General features: G+C 34.6%; 1 protein-coding gene across 3 annotated transcripts; it reads right to left on the reverse strand.

Moving 5' to 3' along the window:
• Positions 1-1,273: 1,273 nt before the first annotated feature.
• Positions 1,274-3,968, reverse strand: LOC131030217 (monooxygenase 2). Of its 3 annotated transcripts, none has more exons than XM_059211416.1 (6): positions 3,754-3,968; positions 3,523-3,669; positions 3,365-3,430; positions 2,993-3,173; positions 2,636-2,864; positions 1,274-2,220 (listed from the first exon to the last, which is right to left on the reverse strand). In XM_059211416.1, exons 1-6 carry the CDS (start codon positions 3,825-3,827, stop codon positions 1,697-1,699), a joined length of 1,221 nt encoding a protein of 406 aa, XP_059067399.1. In that variant the 5' UTR covers positions 3,828-3,968; the 3' UTR covers positions 1,274-1,696. The 3 variants fall into 3 exon arrangements, with proteins under 3 accessions (XP_059067399.1, XP_057816925.2, XP_059067400.1); XM_057960942.2 differs by having other exon boundaries at positions 1,274-2,226; positions 3,754-3,966; XM_059211417.1 differs by having other exon boundaries at positions 1,274-2,226; positions 3,523-3,686; positions 3,781-3,964.
• Between the last annotated feature and the right edge of the window lie 17,218 nt (positions 3,969-21,186).

Raw genomic sequence — 21,186 nt, forward strand, 5'->3', positions numbered from 1 at the left:
AAACTTAAACCTATGTCTGAATTATGACTAGTCGGACTTCAAAAATTAATAAAATGAAAAATATTCAACATATCACTATCAAACCAATTGCAAGCCCTGGATATTGATGTTACAAACCAAAATTCGAAAGAATTGAGCTTTTATCATTTATAGAAAAAAAGTTATGCATTTCGGGAGGCACATCACTCTTAAAAAATGTAGTTTGCTGTAAAAAACTACTTTTTCGAGGGAGATGGAAAAATTAAAAAAACATCCTTCAATTTTTATTTATTTTTAAATATATAGAATCTACAGACAAAATGCTACAAATCACTAAGTTACATCATCTTCAAATTCTTAATAGTTTAAAAGTTATAGTTCTCGGAAGTTGAAGATTATTTTAAAAATGTTCATCTTAGTGTCAAAAGTGGCAAAAAAGTAGGAATCGTTATTGTGAGTTCACCTAGAGGTGATCATAGGTGAATTGTTGATGCCAAACATGCTCATGGTTGGAGCTTGGCTCATAATCTTAAAATTTTGGTGATAGAAAAGGGAAACCTCTCTTTTGCATTATGAGAATGTCAACACTCTTTTCCTTCTAATTTGTACCTTTTCACATGTTTCCATTTCCAAATTTCAATGCCATGCAATTCAAATTGTTAAAAGTTGGGTTTTAAGGTGAAACATTTAATTACAACAAAATCTATATTAAAAGTTATTTTCTAAAGAAAAACACTTAATTACCACAAAATCTTATCCTTGATGTTTTCTTTTGTATTTGTATTACTTGGTTGGAGATTGACATAATCGATTTGTTTATAATCATTTCATTTTTATATAATTAAGGAGATATTGTTATGACAACCTTTGTAAGTTGGTAATAACATGAAATTATTAAAGAGAATTTGATATTCTTATGTGCTCCATTTTGTATAAAGTACCACTTTCTTAGCATTCTATGTTACAAAGTGGTTATATATGAATATATTATATTGAATTTAGAATGAAATAACTCATGAAATTACAAAAATAAAATTCAATTTTCCATGATAATACATCTAGCCTATAGAACAATATAATATATATCATAATTCAAAACGATAATCCCTATCAACATTCAAAAAAATCATATCAATAATTTTTTTTTATGTGACACATAAGTTAGAAGAAGATTACCCTTGTGATCTCATCCCTACCAGAAAAAAATTCTTACCCCGTAAACCAACCCCAACCCATTCCATGCCAACACTTAATCAAATCCAATTTAGTGAAACGGTCTATTTAAAAAGCATCATTTGTTTCAAAAGATGTGAAATTCATTTGTTAAAAATTTCTGCAGCGAGCACGATAATGCCTACCATACATTGGGGACAAAAACGACATGGAAATTGTTATGAATGTGCAAAATTCACCATTTTACACCAAGACTGTTTAGCTCTTTTGAACTTGTAAAATGCTAAATCATAAGAAACTGTACACCCAACTGCCAACAAACAAAAAATCCAACTATGCCATCCGCAGTCTCTTCAAATTTGTAATAAATTAATGGCAGCTGGCTGCATCTCGCCCAATTCATGGAATGAAATACGGAGTTCGCCTTTTACTGTTTTTGAGCAAAATAAAAAATGGCTGGCTGTGGTGGGAGGAAAAACTCTAATTTTATGAAAGAGCTCAAACTTGTGGCATAGCTGGGGATGGAGATGGGCAGAAGGTCCTATTAGCAAGATTCTGCAAAGTAGAGAATATATCTCATAGAGAACAAAGGGAAGAAAATCCAATCACGAACAAAACGAGTGAATCTTGAGGATCCTTCCTGCACAAATCCTATCACAAATGCAGCACTTGTAATACTAGATACTCGCCACCTTCTCTCCTGCAGGTATTTGTTGAAACAGGACTCTATCTTTTCCACCTGGACTTCTCCCCACTCTGCTATGTTTATAGATTTGATGGCTTGCTCTAAGCATCTGCTCAGATGGACAGCGTCCTCTAGAGCCATACAGGCGCCCTGACCAAGATCAGGCGTCATTGGGTGCAATGCATCTCCAACAATGGTTACGCTTCCCTTTCCCTTTTCCATCCCTCTTCCCCACTCCCATGGCCACACCCACCTCACCTTCAGATCTGCCATATTAATGGTCTCTGCTGGACTAGACTTTATTATCTCTGCAATGGGGTCAGGAAAATCCTTAACCATCTCCAGAGCTGCGTTTCGAACAATCTCAGCATTCCCACAGATCTCTGCATCTAGAACAACCGATTGAAAGTCAGACTGCAAGTTAGTTATGACAAATAGAAACAGAGCATGGAAAAAATTTGTGATTGAAGATTTTTATCTTGTCATTGCTATTTGATAGATGGAGATTGATTTCTTCAGTTTAGTGTAGCGTTCATTTGGATTTAAGGTCCCAGTTAATTATGATAAAATAGAAATAGGTGATGAAATCATTGTGTGAGTGAAGATTTTGTGCTGAATTGGAGGGCAGATTCAAGCTAATTAGGTAACATTAGAAATAGGGTATAGAATGTTTTTAAAGTAAAGATCTGTACCATCTCATTGTAATTGGATACATCATTAATTCAGTAACTCTTATTGGCGAAGTTTTTTGGTTAATACTCAAGAAATTCAAACAACAAAAAAAAAAAATAGTAGTACCTTGTGGCTGTGATCTCCTGGTTAGAAACCAGTAGACTTTTTTGTCTGTGCAAGTGACAAACCCTGTCCTCAATCCTTTGCCCCAGACCTGTACGTTCAGCTTTTCGAAATTATGGCCTTCTGTATATGTGACCATGCCCCTAATGGAAGTGCGTCCCACAGATTTGGCTGGTGGGAGGCCCATCCATCTTGCAACCACTGAGTACACTCCATCACATCCTATCACGATCTGCAATGCGTACTTAAGAATAAGGAAGCTATTTTTAAAGAAAATGAGCTTCTGAAAAAATGCTGTGTTCCAAAAGCTTAACATTTTTTGTCATGGAGTAAATGTTCAAAATTACCAGAAAGCTCTACCTTCGCTTTGAGGGATGTTCCGTCTGCAAGCTCTAGCATGGTGAATGGAGAGAGGCTCTCTCTGTGCAACGACACGATTTTGGAGTTGAATCTGACGCTCCCTTCAGGCAATTCCCTGGCCAGTGCTTCCAAAAGTGCCATTCTTTCTATGCACCGAGATTCCAGTTTCACATTTGAGTCCCTGAACACAGAAAATTTGTATTTTTGACAAGAATCCCCAATTCGGAAATCGATGACTGGTTCTCTATTAGAGAGCTAATTTTTAATCTTCACAGGCTATAATCTTATACAGGGGAACCAACCCAGATTGTTTTAGCCTGTGCTGTTCGAAAAAATAAAGAACATTTTCCAAGTGATCATCCTTTTCCTTACCCTTTCCCTCCTCTTTTCAGACTGACATTCTTGCAAACTCCACTGCAAATTGAAAAGCCCCGAATCCTGCATACCCAAATCTTGGAAGTTTAAATCTCATAACTCCTCCCCTGAAAGAGATAATATATGATCAACATAAGATTTTTAATGTAAATTACCCGTCAATTTGAGAGTAAAATGGGCGAAGGGCATCTGCTACGCCCAAAGCATCAAGTGCTTTCCAGGCATTAGGCCACATATTGAAGGCAGCGCCTGCAGTTCGAAGGCAATCGGCGCGCTCAAGTACCAGGCTCTTCAATCCCACCCTACAATGGCGCCCATGCTGTGAGAATACAGATACATAATCGTTTAATTCAATGGAGAATATGAAAAATTATAGCAGTACTTACTTATGGAGGGCAAGTGCAATGGCTAACCCTGCAACTCCCCCTCCTACAATCACAATATCATGGTCTTCGCCCATCGTGGGTATGGATGGATGAATTTGTGAAATTGGCAGTGGCAGAGAAACAAAAAAAAATATGCACCGCAAAACAACAATCCACTCTGCGCACGCCTTCACGAAAGTCTTTGAGGAGAGTGGTGGAATGAAGAAAATTTGTTTGTAGTTGTTAACAAATTCATATGCATTCGCATCTTTAGTTTTTGCTGACACGACAATTGAGAGTCGACAGACTATTTTGGATACCATTTGATTATTTAAATCACAATTTTTAATATAGTTCCAAGATAGGAAGTAAATTACTAATGTATATTTAGTCTTCCTTATCACGAGATGACTTTTAACAAATTTTTAAGACCAAATTTGTCTTGTTCAATATATCCAAGTTTATGTTGTTCAATACACACTTGTTTTTATAAAGATTCTTATAGAAGAAGGTTTGGATAGCTTTCGAAAACCTTAACAATAGTTATATTTATCTTTAATTCCAATTTGTTTATATCTATCTCTAATTATAATCTTCTTTTATTTTCCTTTATGGAGGCCATTGTTGAATGGATAAATGTCATTTAACAGTTAAATGTCATGAACATTTTGTTTTTCTTTAAATATTAGTAAAATATCATATATTCATTAAAAAATAAGTTAAAAATTTGAGCATAAATTATATTTTGTCAGTTAATTTCTCATCAAGGTGATTTTTGAAATGCTAAAAAATAGTTGACAATTTAGGGGGTCCACTTTAGATATTCTTCTTCTCTTTTTTTTTAAATTTTTTTTAGAAAGTAGATTCAAAGCACTACAACTTTTGTTTTTGTCGCACTTTCAAAATTTGAGTGTAATTATCTTCAATTTCTCATCCAAGAGATCAACCTTTCTCGATTTTAGAAAAAAAAAGATCACTTAAGACTACCTTTTGATCCTCCATTCCCGTGTACATACCCTATTTTACAACATCAATCAATATTCATACACAAGTGTACATGTGATCTATATGGTATAAAGACCTCCATAATATTAAAAAATTAAAATTAAAGGCATAATCAACTTTACTTTAAGAATCTTCTTAAAGTATTGAACCTTGGACTTTGACAAGAATGTATGATTTTGGAATTATAGTATATGTCCATTATATATGAGAACTTATCTTACTCAATAATGAAAACATGTTTAGTTTCATTTTATGATGAAAATTTAAAGAGTTAGTTGATAATGTTATGTTGGCTTGTATAAAAATTGTATGGACTATAACCTATGATAGCTTTTGATGGCCTTTAATAGATAAGTTTTTGGATATATTCAAATTATGAAGTTGTTTATCATATAGGTGATTCCTGTTCAATCATGCTAAGAATGCCAAGAAATAAATTTGTGATGAGTACATCTCTTCGTACTAAGTCTAGTGAGTCAACTTTGGATAATAAAACATATAAAGTCACATGAGATTAGGAAGAAGCTAGACTTATAATCATGCCACTTTATTGTAATATCTTAAGGTACCATACAGTCTTTGTGTTCTTATTGGAATTGAGGCACATTTATTTTGTCTTAATTATAGCTGACTAGTGAAATTTCCATAATGATCAACTTAGGGTGTACTCTGAGCTATCTAGGCTAAGGTGTAGAATCATTAGACAATGAACCATGGCTCGTATAGAAGAGTAGAGATATCATTGTCCTACGCAATATTGATCTCTATGAAACTATGTTTGCACCTTAATGTTAATGAATTTCTTGTCACTAATGAAAATATGATAATGTGCAATGTTCATTTGAGAATCAAGATGAAGTTATCTCCATGTTTATGATTAGAATAATTGCAAAGGAATTAGTATCTTGAATTCTAAAGATTCTTTGTATGATATGTGAAGTTTGTTACCTTTGTTTGCTTATCCAAGCATTATCCATGATGTGTAAATAATCAATTATGTATATGCAATATATATGCATATGTGGGTGCTCATTTGCGAGCGTTAGTTTCATGTTTGCATATGATAGCCAAGTAGTTTTAGCTTCTACATGACCCTAAAGTCTAGGGATGTAAGGTACAAGTTCACTAAGGGAAATGAAGCACACACTTCAAAATATATAAAGTATATATATAAATAAAATTAATTAAAAGAAAGAAACCCTCCAAATATATGAATTGGGTATGTAAATTAACTTTAAAGTGAGTTAATAGTTATTGAAGTTCTACACGTTTTAATTCAAAATAAGAGGATTAGGGTTTGGAAAGCTCATGATGTGAATTATACGTGAAGATACACTATGGTAGGATAAGTGGATAGCAATGGGGGATCAAAATGGGGTTTTAAGTGGTCATTTTTGCTTTTTGTAATTAGGAAAGACTGATCTTGGATGAAAAATTGAAGATAGTTATGCTATTTTTTTTTAAAATGCAACAAAAACAAGAGCCTTAGTGCTTTGAGTTTACTTTCTAAACTACTTTTTTTTTTAAATGGTGAAGATTAAAGGGTTCAAAAATGGGGACCACACAAAGTGGTTCTATTTTAAAAAAAAACATAACATTTGGTGTGACCCCCCTAAAATGTCATTTTTTTTAGTACTTCAAAAATCACTTCGGTGAGAAATTATCTAACACCATGTAGTTTATGCCTGATTTTTTAGATAATTTTTTAATGAATATATGATTTGTTATTAATTTTAAAAATGTACAAATCTAATTCTCAAATGCAGTGGTCATTAACTCCTTTGAGAAGATTTGTTTTTTGAAAATAAATGGTCTTCTTTGCATGCAGGTTTGCTTCATTACTAGTTTGGCTTAATCTGGTTGAGCTTCCACTACCATGGAGACTCCAAACCTGAGTCTCTACCCATAATTCCGTCAACCTCACCTTCTTCATTTGTTGCACTATTTTTTAAGTCCTCTCTTGTTGTTGCTAGGATTCTTGACTTTTCAACAACCTACCCTCTATCTTCTAATGTCATCCCTCCTATTTTGGTGAACAAAGTCAATGGTTGCATTCCTTAGGAAGGGGCAAAACTAAAAATTCTGATTGAATAGAGTCTGATTGAAGATTGCATTGCCTATAAAGTGAGTTGATGAGCTCATTACATGTTTTTAGGCATTCATATGTATCCCCTTTCTTCACTCATGGATTTGAAATAACTAGGAACCCTTTGGTGAGTACTCTTTATGGTTTATTGGAAATTGCTATTTTAGAATGATTTTCTCCTCTCTAGTAGATCGTGTTAAGGCCTTTAAGTCTAAAAAAGGCATTACAACCATGCTAGCCTTTTCATTTGACCTTGGAAAGTTAGTTTTGAACCACATATTGAGCCAATTGCAATGCTAGTTTGGTTCTAGATGTATGCCCTCGTGAAGTTTTGATCTGAGAAAATATTCACTTATTGGTAAATCCATTGGCAAATATATAGGGGTTTCATGAGATACTTTAGAAGGTAACTCAATTATTTATGCTAGAATTTGTGTGGAAGTGAATCTAAGCCAACCTCTCTTAATTGAGTTAGAACTTCTAGTGAATGACTCTTTGTGAATCCTATAATTAGAATATGAGGCCCTTCCTTTTAGATGTAGATTTTGTCATAAATAAGGTCACCTTGCTAGGTTTTGCCTATCTTTACATAATACTAAACAAGAAAACCTAGATATGAATACACATTATTTGCACAAGATAAAAAACATCTACAAATCATGCCCTAGACAAGCCATCTAATTTTATTTGTAGCAAGAAATGTTATCAAGCTAGTGAGCCTAAACTATAATGAATATTGACATTGTTAGGAATTGCAGCAAGACTGCAAGCAGCAACACTAAATTCATTTCCATGATGACCAAATTGGGTTAGTATTACATAACATATGGTAAATAATGTTTCAAACCATAATTATTAATCTAATTTTAAACACCCATCCTTTCTTATTCACCTATGTAAAGGAAGATGATGATCAATAGATTGTGATTCTTAACTAGATTATGAGTGTTCTACCTATTCAGTTCATTGTGTGAATTTATACCAACTGTCAAGGACGGTTATACCTCTTGTTAACTTTGAACAAATGGGTCATTTAAGAGCAATAAGTGTTTGTGAGTCTCAAGTTGATTAGGGGTGGCTAGATAGATAATTGCATGTATGATGTGCTTAGCATACAAGAGGGTGCAAAGTGGTGAAAATTTCTACTTGCGCTAGCTAGTTCACCAAGATCAAATAAATAACCTAGTTAGTGGGTCATACAAGTTAGGATGTGTGTATAGTTTGTGGTTGACTAGAGTTGTCCAGGTATCTAAACACCAAGCTCAGATGACAACTAGACCTAATCTCGTGTTTGCAACCTCATAAGGGGTAGGGCCACTTATGAAAAATGAGGCATTTGAGGGGCTGTCAGGTTTGTGATTAGAGGAAAAGCACCCTAATGATGCTCTCCCTCATGCAAAATATGCCAAAACTTGTTTGGAATTCAGTAACACCAAGCAAAAATATGTAGATTCTAAACCCTTCTTTGTCTTTCTTAATTGTGGTTAGCATGTTTGATTATGCTAGAAATAGAGATCAAGATATATTCTTTTACATTCATGTTTACTTCTAGATATTTAATAATGTTAAAATATAAAATCATGTTAGTTGTTATATCTATGTCATAAAAAAATATTATGCAAGTTTAGTTATCTTGTCTTATTTGTTTAATATAAGAAAGTCATTTATTTTTCTTGTTAGAAGAAAGTTATTGTTACAATGTATGTCCTCCCAATGGAATTTTAGTGCAAGAAAATCTTTGCTCTTATTGGTAAGTCCATTGGAAAATATTTAGGGGTTTCAAAGATACTTTAGAGGGTAACTCAGTTGTTAATGCTAGAATTTGTGTGAAAATGAATCTAAGTTAGCCTCTCCCAGCTGAGTTTGAACTGTTAGTGAATGAATCTTTGTGGATCCAATAATTCGACTATGAGGCCCTTTATTTTTGATGTAGAGTTTGTCATAAACATGGTCACCTTGTGAGGTTTTACTCATCTTTACATAATACTAAATAAGAGAACCCATATATGTATACACATTCTTTGCACAAGATGAAAACATCTATGAATCATGCTTTAGGCAAGCCATCAACTCTTGGAGATGCCTAGCAAGATGGTTTTTTAAAATAGAAGAAAAAAATAACCCCCCCCCACCAAAAAAAAAAGAAAAAAAGAAAAAAAAAGAAGGTACCGAACTTCCTACCATCAAGTCTTTAAACGGATATATTTTTTTTAATTCTTTGGCTAACCTTGAGGAGGAGTAGAATATGGACATTGTGGATGCCAGTATGCCTGATTCACCATTTAAGGATATCCTTCCTACATCAACTTTAATCTCCCTTGAGAGAACTTCTAGTACCCTGCCACAATTCCTCTTGAATTGTCAAAGACCAATGAAGTGCAAAATCTTGTTGAATTTGGTTTAAGAGATGTTAGCTTGAGCATTCTTGAAAAGACCAAATAAAAGCCTTGACTTGAAATTAAATAAATAAAAAATGCCCTTAAAATAATTGCTCCCCAGGGGTGGGTAGAAAAACTAACAAGGACTTGTTGGCTTCTTAGAGAGAAAAAATGATTAATTAAGGAATAGTGAAGACTCTTGATTCTTACCTATCTCAAGGCAATTGATGATTATTAAAACTTTCAACATAAGGAACTTAGCAAAAGATCCCATCAAAATGTTGTTTGATGAGTTTTGGTAAAAAACAAAATGATTTTTTTCTTCTCTAAGAGACAAAGATGACTCTAGATACCATGACACAAACTGTCAATAAAATATGGAAGGGTTCTCACCATATGGCAATGGCCTCTCATGGTGCTTCTAGGGTTATTTTCACAATAAGGTCCACTCTTTTGAGTGGACAATAGTGGATCATATTGTAGGAAAAGTTGTTTTGACCTCACTATTTAAGAATAATGAAACTACTAAGTAAATTCTAATCACCAACCTTTATGTGCTTTGTCCTTGGAAGGCTTGAAGCACCAATGGTCTGGTGTTTAATGCATGATACTTTCTTGGGTTGATCGAGACTAGGTGGTTGTAGGAGATTTCAATGCTAACTTATCAATTAGTAATCAAGGAGGAGGTCTCTCTTCTTTTGATCTAGGGGACATGTTTATGATAACCCAACTTTAGGACTTAAGCCTTGTTGATATTAAATATTTGGTATTTAAATTTACTTGGACCAACAAGAGGATCAAGCCTCATACCTGAAAATTCAAATAGGATAGATTTGTAGTTACAAAAGAGGCTTTCATTAAATGGCATCTAGCTCAGATTCTTGATGGTCCAAATTCTGATCATTCCCCTTTTCTCTTCGAAGGTGGTATTATTTTTGGTTCTCTTCATAGACCTTTTAAATTTGAGAACTTATAGTTTCAAAAGAGGATCTTAGACATCTAATTTTGTTATGGTGGATTGAGGGGTAAAAGTAAAAACATGCGTCACACTTTTATAAAGGAAATGACCAACATAACAAAAAGTGTTCAACTTTGATCACATAAAAGTAGCATTTATATTTTGAATTTCAAAATATTGTAAACTAATGAAATGTAGAAATATTAATGAAGTTTACATCAGTTATTTAAAAATAAAAATAAAAATAAATTGATATACAATTTTTTTTATATTTAAAGGTTGATTTTTTTTAGCTGAAAATTTGAAAAAATGAAAGGTCGAGTTAGCACCACCAAAAAAATGAAAACATAATTTCTTAATATCCTAATATCCTTTACCTTGTCATGAAATCCATTACTTCAAAAATAGTCCAATTCATAAAATAGGAAACATTTACTCTTGCTTCGCATAGCTAAATATGACCTTATTTGGTCACAACAAGATATCAAGAGATGTTATATAGTGTAAATATAGATAATTTATCTCTGAACTCAATCTCAATGACCCCATGATGTTAAACAACAATTATCTTCAATTTGGTATGCAATTATATTATGGACTACTATAGCTATAATATCCTTCCTTCATTCACATAATTCTAATATTAATGTTCTCATATTTAAGAGGTTGACCAACATCATAAGTCATAAAAGCCTTTACCACAATATTCATGGATTATCAAAAGTATTGTGTTGCAACATTAAAGATACCTTTTAGTAAAGTCCAGTTGTTATGCCACTAAATGAAGTAACCCTTACAATAGTATGCAACCAACATCCAAGACTCCTATTAATTATATTTTATTCCTAGTTCATATTGTAAGACTATCTTGAAGCTAAAGATATTTTCTAGAGCTCTTTGCCATATTATTTCTCTTAAATTTCAAACATAAAATTCTTCAAATAATTAACCCTTGATTATAGTAAGTTCTTATTTGATGATTTTTTCCCCAAAATATCCTATAGATTCATCTCCACATAACATGGAGGTTAGGTTGATTACTTAACATGAAACTCTCTTTGTTTACACAAATCATACAAGAATGAAAAAATCCCCTTAGGCACACCATATATGATAGGGGTCACTTTGTATTATAATTAAGGGGGAGAGGGGAGATAAAGAGGAGACATGGTGAGTGAGGGAAGTGTTATGCCTTGCACACTTCCCCCTTCCATTCCTTCCTGAAAAATGTTGGGTCCCCATTTGTTTCCTTCCTGTTTCCTATTGCTTTCTTGTCCTTTTCCTCTTTTGGTTCTGCCTCTCCTAATTTTCGTGTTCCTGAAACCTCAGAGTCCTTTTCTCTTTGTGCACACTCTGAAACCTCGGGTTCTTGGGATTCCAAAGTGTGTCCTTGTCTTTGGTTTCTTTTCTCTTGCTTCGAGATTTCAGGTTTCTGAAACTCCAAAGTCTGCCCTGTTGTTTTGGGGGACTCTGGATCTTTGGAATCCTGAAGTCTCCTCTTTGCCTATTTTGTTTTGATTTCGCAACTCTGGAGCCTCAGGGTCCCGAAATCCTTTTTGGGTTTGGTTTGTTTTTGCCCCAGGATTCTAGCTCTCTGGAATCCTTGTTCGTTTGTTCGACTTTTCTTCTAAACTCCAAAACCCTAGAATTCCGAAGTCACTTAACTAGTGACCTCAAGATTCTGGGATCCTGGAACCTCAGAGCCTATTTCAGTTTTTGTGCCCAGGGAAGACTATAAATTGTCTTTCAAAGGGGAGTTTGGCTCATTTGCACCCTACATCATTTCAAGTTCTCCTTGAACCTTGGTGATTCAGTCTCTTGCCAACACATAGTGCCTCCTTTCTACCCCTTGTATAGGTTGGTTTTCCTCCTAGCCCTGTTTGTTTTCTTGTTCTTTCCCATTTTTGTGTGTTTGTTTGTGTGGGTTTTTCGTTGTTTAGGTTTTTGGTTTTTTGCAATAAGTCGATTTCTAAATCAGCAATTAGGGTTTTCTTTTTTTCTTCGTTTTGCAAACTTCAAGTTCCTAAAGTCCCAAGACGTCCCTTTTGGCCTTCTTCGAAGTACAGAACCTTGGAACCCTGGGATCTTGAAGTTCGCTTTTCTTCTTGCCCCTTGACTCTGGAACTCTGGGTTCTTAGAATTTTGAAATCCCTTGCCGTGTTGTGCAAATTTCAGAACTCAGGTTTCCTAGATTCCAAGAGTTTATCTCTGTTGTTCCTTAATACTTCAGAATTTCGGAACCCCAGAATCTCGAAGCCGGCCTCCAGATAGTCTCTTTTGATCGTGGAACTCCAGAACCCCAGAATTTTGGAGTCTTCCTTATCTGTTGCCTTGTCTATTATTGATTTCGGAACCTCGGTATCCCGAAGTCATGGTCTTTTCTTGCTAAATCCATTTTGGAGTTTTAGAATTTTGGAACCCCAAAATAGGTCTCTTTTGTTGAGCTTCAATCTCTAGGACCTCGGAACCCCGAGGTCCCAAAATCATGTATAATAGGCTTCTTTCGACCCCGAAACCTCGGGATCTCGGAATCATGTATAATGGGCTTCTTTCGACACCAAAACCCCATGATTTCATATTCCCTTTCTTTTAGTCAATCTCTTAAAGTGTTAATCACACGTATTATCTTTTGCAGATTAGGCTAATCTTATGGAAACATAAATTGCCCCTCAAAAGAAGACCAAAAGTAAAATTAAGCTAAGAAAGAATCCCCCTACGATGAAGTACCAACATTAGGGTTAGACCTTGGTCTCAAAGTTCGAGAATGAAGCACAGTGGGTCACTGATATATAAATTGGTCATATTGAGATAGATGATATCAAGTAAGAGGTCACTCAGTTACACATCAATGCACTGTATAGAAGATTCAAAAGGTTTGGGCTTGTGGAAGCCACCATCTTCCCTCAAGCAATGCAATCTCCATAATTTATTCTTTCTACAACTCAACACTATGATAAAGATACTCAAAAGTGCAGGGACACTAATGGAAATGTGGTAATTGACCTCTTGCCATAAATGCTCGCCATGAACTTTGGAACCCCTCAATACGATAAGGTCCTCCAAACACTAAAGAGGAGGCAATCTGAATATTCAATCAAAAGGTCGTAGATAATATACACCACATAAATGAAGCATGGTTGGACGAGCCAAGGATATTAGGGTTGAAGGCTTCTGATAATATTTGGAGGGAGAATTTTAAGGATGCACCAATTAATTTGATCATCATGCTCAGTCGTGCCTTTGGGAAGCCGGATTACAGACACTACCATCTATGAATGTTCCATTACATCCATACTATCTTAATAGGCAAGGAGTATTTTGATTGGGATTTCAGATAATATACATAAGAAAATGTGTACAATATTAGAAACAAAGAAGTTCGTCATGACTTCCTATGTGATCTGGATGGTGGCAAGCAGTAGCAGGTACCCAGGATTATATACAAGTGGCAAGCTAGGAGAGGAACCTGGACAGAAGAGAGTGTGGGAGCATTATCCTCCTAGTCATTCTTCTAGAACCCATCTAATCTTAATCAATTATCGTTAATCCCTCTAATCATATCATTTCCCTAAGTTTGAGGAGGTCACTTCTCAAATTTGGAAGAAAGTCTTCTAAATGCATTAAAGGATTTATTTCTTCAACAAGCTAACTTGTTGAGTTCCCCCAAATTTGGAAGAACTCTTAAAAATTTGTCCCTAAAGTCTTCCAAATCATTAATGGTTAATTCAACCTCCCTTCATGGTTAGAGACTTTCTCTCTAACTTAACCCTTATCTAACTCAAGGGTCTCATCAAGCACTCATGGCCTTGATCCTAGTTGTCATATCTAACCCTTGCACAAGAGTTTACGCCTTGGGTAAAATCTTTATCCAATGGATGACCTTAACCCAACCATAACCTTACCTCCTAAGGTAACCTTCATGTCTCCTCACACATTTAATACCTCTTACATCTCCTCTCAAGCCACCTCTTGTTGACAATTGTCACCATTTCATTGGTGAAAATTGTAAACATGGATTGAGTAACTTTCAATCCTAGCCCTTGTTAAGATTATTCAATCTCAACCATCCATTTCCATAGTTTCCCTATAAATAGAGATCACATTCCTCATTCTCCAATCCAAGTTTCATGCATCTACATTATAGTCTAATTTTATCAAGCATTTTAGCCTCTCTTTGTTAAAATATCATCTAAGCATTTAGAAGCATTTCATATCATAGTATATCCATGCTAGCATATCATGTTAGGATAATTTAGCAATATCTTCATCATATCACTATCTTCATCTTAGCTTAAATATCATAGTTTAAACATATCATATAGATCTTAGAATGCATTCATGCATATAGTTCTCAATATCACTCGTTCTTGGAGTTTTCATTCCTAAGTCATTTTGCTCAATGATCTGAGAGCAAAACATTGACTTTATGGATCATATGAGATAGAGAACAATGGGACATACCTTGGGAAGTTAGACTAGTTTAAACTAGTTCATATTTGCACTCAAGAGTCTCATTGGTATGTTGGTCTTTTTATCTCAAATTTGATGTTTTGATCACCACATTTCCTGCATACTTTTTTGGGCACATCCCCTAAAAAAAACATCATTTTTTGTGTAGGTTGAAGATAGCAATCATGTTAGAACACTTTCATAGAACATCTGAGACCTTCTGTAGTGCTTCTGCGGTAAACTTTAGCACATCCATCTTACCTTTTAGCGCATAGGAACCATCTCTCAGTACGTTTAATCTTCTTTTTAGCCCATAACCTTTTTTGATATCTCAACGCGTAAGAGTATAAGATTAGCACTTCCAGTCATCAGAGTAGTGCATAGGGTTCATCTTTTAGCACATAGGCACCATTGTATAGTGCATCAGTCCCATCTTTTAGCGCATAAACCAAATAGAGAGCAAAAGCTTTGTAACAAAAACAAAATTTAGGCTTGTGAAGCCCACCATCAGAATTGGAGTTTTGCTAATTGACTGTGTGCAGGTTCTAACAAGTTTTGTGCAGGAACATAAGGAATTAGTTTAGTTTTCTTTTCTTTCTTTCAAGGTTAGTAAAAAGAACTCATCTTTCCTTTTCTTATAAAAAACTTAAAATGAACCTCATGACTTCTTTTGGATGCATAAAATGAACTTCATGCTTTCCTTTTGGTGCTTAAAACAAGACTCAATCTTTTCTTTCTTGCATGGATAAAAAGAACAACAAACTCAAATCTTTCTTTTATGCAAGTTAGGAATCACATTCCTTGCGGCTCTAAAAAGAACAAAACAAACTTTCCAATTTAAAAAAAAAATTAAAATTGAACATCACTTTCCTTTGGTGCTCATTAAAATGAACCTCACCTTTGTTTTGGAAGCTTAAAAAGAACCTTCACTTTACCATTTCAAAAGCTTTCAAAATTGAGATCATTGTTGTTTAAATTGGCAATTCATTTTGTTGACAAGGTTTAACTTTCAAAAGTTCAAAGTTTTACCATCTTCACACATTGCTATCTTGGGTTAAAAAGAACGACATGTATTTTTGGAGCAACATCTCCAAGATAGTTTTTTAGAAAACAACTGCGATATTGGATAAAAAGAAAGTATGTATTCTGCATTTTGAAGGTGTTAGGTATATGCTCTCCCCTCAATTGGGTGATAAAAAAGCCAAATACACCATTTTTGAAATCCTTCTTTCAATTTAGCAAATGCAACCTTTAGAGGGCCTACCTTCTTGAAGCCTTGAGGGGGTTAGTGAGAAGGGTATGACCCAAGTGGGAAATGACTTTATTGCCAAGTATTCCAACCCACTATAATCAAATGTGAAGGATTTTGAAAATCCCCTCCAACGGTTTTGCTTAGTGATTAGCCTTCCCCCAATATCTTTAAGATACGTAAAACCTTTGTTCTAAAGGTTGGGAAGCCTCTCGAGGGAGTTTATCACTGAAGACCGAATGGAAGCCTGATTAAAAACCATAGAAGTAGAAGCTTTGAGCTGATTCAGTTGCCATACATTGGCAATATCATAGTGCAAGGGTGGGGAAGAACCTGCCCCCAAGATTACTCACCATATATCTCCCAAGATAATTACCTAATTGTGAAGCAATTCACTTTGGGTTAATTTCTGGAAAAAGACAAAAAAATGGGCACCCTCTAGGGGTTGACAATGTTGTTTGAGCTGACGGAGTATCGAGCCTAGTGAGATATGATATTGTAAATGACCCTTGAATAAAGAGTCCGCTTGATATGTCTTCTTTGTATCAAAACCAATGAAAACATTGGAGATTTGAACACATCCTTAAAAGAACATACACTATTTGTTAGAAGAGGCAAACTATTATTATTTCTGTCTACTATGTTTTCAAATCATTTATCAAAAAATAATCCATCAAGCACAAAGATCATTTCTCAAACTTTCAAATAAATCATCAGAACAGAGAAATTAGGACAGTTAGCGCATGAGAGCATCAGTATAGCGCATTTCAACCAAAAGATAGCGCATTAAAACCAAAACTTAGCACCTCTACATTTCAAATTAGCACATGAGCAACATAACATTGGTAAAAATCAGATAGCGCTTGCAAACACCCTTGTAGTGCATAAGAGCATCAGTGTAGCGCTTAAATCCCATAAAATAGCACATACAAATCAAATATTAGCGCTTATGCAGAACATATTAGCGCATAATATAATCAATATTTATGCTATCTGACTATGATAAATAGTGCCTTTGAGGGACAACATAGTGCATCTGGAAAACTTTGTAGCGCTTTGGGGTCATCTTTTAGCGCTTCAGGGTTTTGTCTTAGCGCATGACCAAAATTGGCAAAAACCAGAGAGCAATCCATCAACCTTTTGAAAATTCTATAACCAGTTTTGGATACCCTTTTAAGTCTTCTGACAAATCCAACACTCATAGGAGAAAATTATAACAAGTGAGGAGGGATCATAACTAAGGAAATTTTCAAATCCAAATACTACCCTTGGAAGGGGTATCAAATCTTCAACTATCTTAAAAAGATAAGATTTCATCCAACAAAATTAAGGACTATCAAATCGAGTGATCAAGGGTTCTATCATCCAACAAATCTTATCAAAACAATACCTAGTTAGGTTCTCAAGTTGCCAAATTAAGTTTCTAGATCGTGAAACTTGATTCATATCATTTGTAATGTCCCTACTAGTTAGAGATCACTGTCCTACAAAAACAGATTGTTAGAATACAACAAATATATATATATATATAAAACTTGCAATTTAACTTTAAAAGGCTTAATTAAGACTAATCATAATTCTTATCTAATAAAAAGGATACAAATGCCATACAGAGATATGTCCTTAGGCGGATGTGAAGCTCGCCTTCTTGGAACCCATCTCGGTTTCAAGCCATCTTGGAAATCGAAGGTGAATTCGATTCCTGTCTTAGATGTAATTTCTTACACCCAAGCCATCCAGGAAATCAAAGCTTAATTCGATTCCTGTCTTGGATGTAACTTCTTACACCCAAGCCATCCAAGAAATCAAAGGTTAATTCGATTCCTGTCTTAGATATAACTTCTTACACCCAAGCCATCCAAGAAATCGAAGGTTAATTTGATTCCTGTCTTGGGTGTAATTTCTTACACCCAAGCCATCCAAGGAAGACCATATGTCAATTCCTTGCCTTGGATGATGCATCTCATCATCCAAGTCCATCAAAGGGGACTGGCTAGATCCATCTCTTCCTGGATGAACTTAGTCAACCAAACCATATATATGCATATAGATATTCAGTATATACTGCCTACCAGGGATTATCATAATCCCTCCATTAGGCTAAGGGAATTTCTTCCCTATAGCCTCCATCATATAATCACATTAATATTACATTTTATAATTCATTATTGTTTTCCATTCCATAATTTACATCTTCATTTACATATTCTTTAATCTTTCTAATGATCCTAAATATACACACATATTCTACATAGATACCTATCTTTATTGCTACATTCAAATAAGTAATCATTAGAGATATATGTATTCATAAAAATGCATTAATATATATGTGTGTGTGTGGCACACACGTCCACACACATATATGCCTTAAGACTTCTTAACCCCTCTTACCTGTATGCAGATTCTAGCCTGCGGTTGGAGTTCACACTGTAGATGTCGCCTGAAGATTGGGAGGCATACCACAAAGAACACAAATGTTACTTCCTGTAACTTGATAACAATTCTGATATGATCTTATCAATGGTGATGTCACTAGATGCTTTTGATTCCTTCCCTTTATATCTATCAATTTGAGGGAGAGGTCACACCTCTTCATCATGTATGCCCTTTGGCAAGAGACATACCCTTTCACCATTAGCACCCTTTGAAAGAGTGCAACTCTTCATTATTTCTACCATTTTAAAGGGACCCAACCTTTCATAATCAAATTTGCACTTATTATTTAATTAGATCTACACTTCTCATTTCCAAATTATCCCCCCCTCTCAAATGAGGTTTTCTTCTCCCTTTTATATATCATTGTTGAGGGAGTCACAACTTTTCCTTTCATGTCTTTTGACTTTTCATTAACTTTATTAATTTTTAATTAATCATATTTAATTATATCATTTTATATTTTAATTTTATTATTATCATTTATTATTAAATTCTATTTCAAGTGGGGATATTATTATCATTTATTATTAAATTATATTTCAAAGTGAGAATATTATTATCATTTATTATTAAATTATATTTCAAAATGGGGATATTATTATCATTTATTTTTAAATTCTATTTCAAATATTCATTCGTTGGTAATTATTATATAAATTAATAATCATTGGCTTATTTAGGATATATATATATAACGATCATGGAGGGGACATGACATCATTTGACACACTTTGTCGTGGGGGCGAATCAAACTAAACCTCTACTTAACAAGTAAACTTGAGTATCCAAAATAAAGTATCCATATCAACCATCAACATCAACATTGATCATTTTGTATTACCACTCCTCGTATTTTGAGAAGAAGAAGTCTTCATCAAAAGACTAAGTTGAAGAAGAGACAACCTAGCCCTAGGGACCTTACTAAAAGGAATAAATTTCTCTATATAAACCATCAACTCTTTAAATCACATCGTGTTTTCTTGCGGCATATGTAATTGTATCCCCAAGGCAAAACCAATGAATTTGACAAAGAACCTTTGAGAAGCAGGGCATACATTAAAAAAACAGCTTTCAATCAATGCCTTAATAGTGGAGGAAGGATCAATCTCACCTTATTTCTAAATTTTTGCATCACCTACAACGAAGCTCGACCCGAGCCACCAAATCCACTAAGAACCCCAATAGAAGAAGAGGAATTCACAACTATAGAGATATATTGATGCCCACTATAACTCGATCTTAGAAAAACAAAGGAAAGGATCCACCACCAGAATCAAGTACATGACAAATGGAGTCCAATCCTTTTGATGAATATACAAATATAGGGGAAACAAAGATGACTGAAGAGCTTCTCCAAAAATGTCAAGAGAGTTCCTCTTTCCAAAAACTCATGGAAAGGCTTATAGAATCAGATAAGAAAAAGTATTTCCTCATGCTAACTAGTAAAGGAGTCAGGATTCCTGCAGATTTTGACATAGAAAATTTAAAGAATACTGATGAGAGAATCTCATGAACAAGGGCAAGGACCTATACTTACAATACCCAAAATCAAGAGCATTTGAGAGAGGAAGACACACATGATCAAGACAACACACGCAAACAAGAGGATACCCGTAATCATGATGACAATATTAGTGAATAGGGGGATGCCCATCATAGAAGATCCAATGAAGGAAATGTGGCCCTAGCTCTTATTACACAGCACCCCCAAGCAATCCAACGACAAATGCAAGATATGCAACAAGGTTATACAATGAGATATTCTTTGGAGGATATTTGTCCTTACCCTTTTGATAGGAGGCTAAACATGATACCTTTCTCGCAAAATTCAAATATACCAAAGTATGATAAATAGAATGGTAAAAGTGATCCCCATGATCACGTCAGGGAATTTTGTACTATGAGTCTAGAGTTTGCTCATAATGATACATACATGATGCATTTATTCCCAAGAAGTTTGGGAGGGAAAACAATTGAGTGGTTATCAAAACTCACACCTCCCATTAGATCATTTGATGAGTTTGTGAATAAATTCATTACACAATACTCCTACAATATCCAACATGAAATCACCATGATTGACATATACAACACGAAGTAAAAGGACAATGAAACAATCATGGTCTTCTTACAATGATGGAGGTGTATGGTCTCAAGGTACCCATGTGACGTACTTGAAAAGGAAAAGATGGAGATCTTCATAGACAATTTGAATAGTGAAATGAGTTATCAACTCAAACTACAATGTCTACCTACTTTTACAAAACTGATCAAAAATGGCATCCAAGTAGAGGAAGCCTCCATCAAGAAAGGGACCTTGAAGTTCTTCAAGGAAGGTGTTAGTTCGTCAAATAATAACGCCGACAACAACTCTGACAAGTCCAAGTTTTGGACAAGGAATAAAAACATTGTTAATGATGGTGTAGTGGACAATGTTAAAACAAAACAACCCATGTTAAACTTATCTGGCATTACTCCACCATCCAATCCTCAAAACAAAAATAATCAAAGAACCAACAATCCAGGAACAAACAATCAAGGTAATAACAATAACACTAATCCGAAACCAACACCATATCGTCGAAAGTTTGCACCGTTAGGATAGACCCTTGAATCCACGTTTTGAGAACTATTGGCAAATACGGTCATTACATTACCAAATGAAAGAGATTTTGACCCCCAAATCAAACCGCCATGGTGGAACAATACACAATATTGTGAATATCATAGAAATAAAGGGCATCACACAAATGATTGCCTAAGGTTGAATAACTTGGTTCAAGATCTAATCGATAATGGTAACATAATGATAGATGGTCATAAAACCAATGATGACCATGAAGCCTTAAAAAATCCTCTTCCTAATTATGACAAGGGAGGAGCATCAACG

This window comes from Cryptomeria japonica, chromosome 9 (assembly GCF_030272615.1).
Source record: "Cryptomeria japonica chromosome 9, Sugi_1.0, whole genome shotgun sequence".
NCBI lineage: Eukaryota > Viridiplantae > Streptophyta > Pinopsida > Cupressales > Cupressaceae > Cryptomeria > Cryptomeria japonica.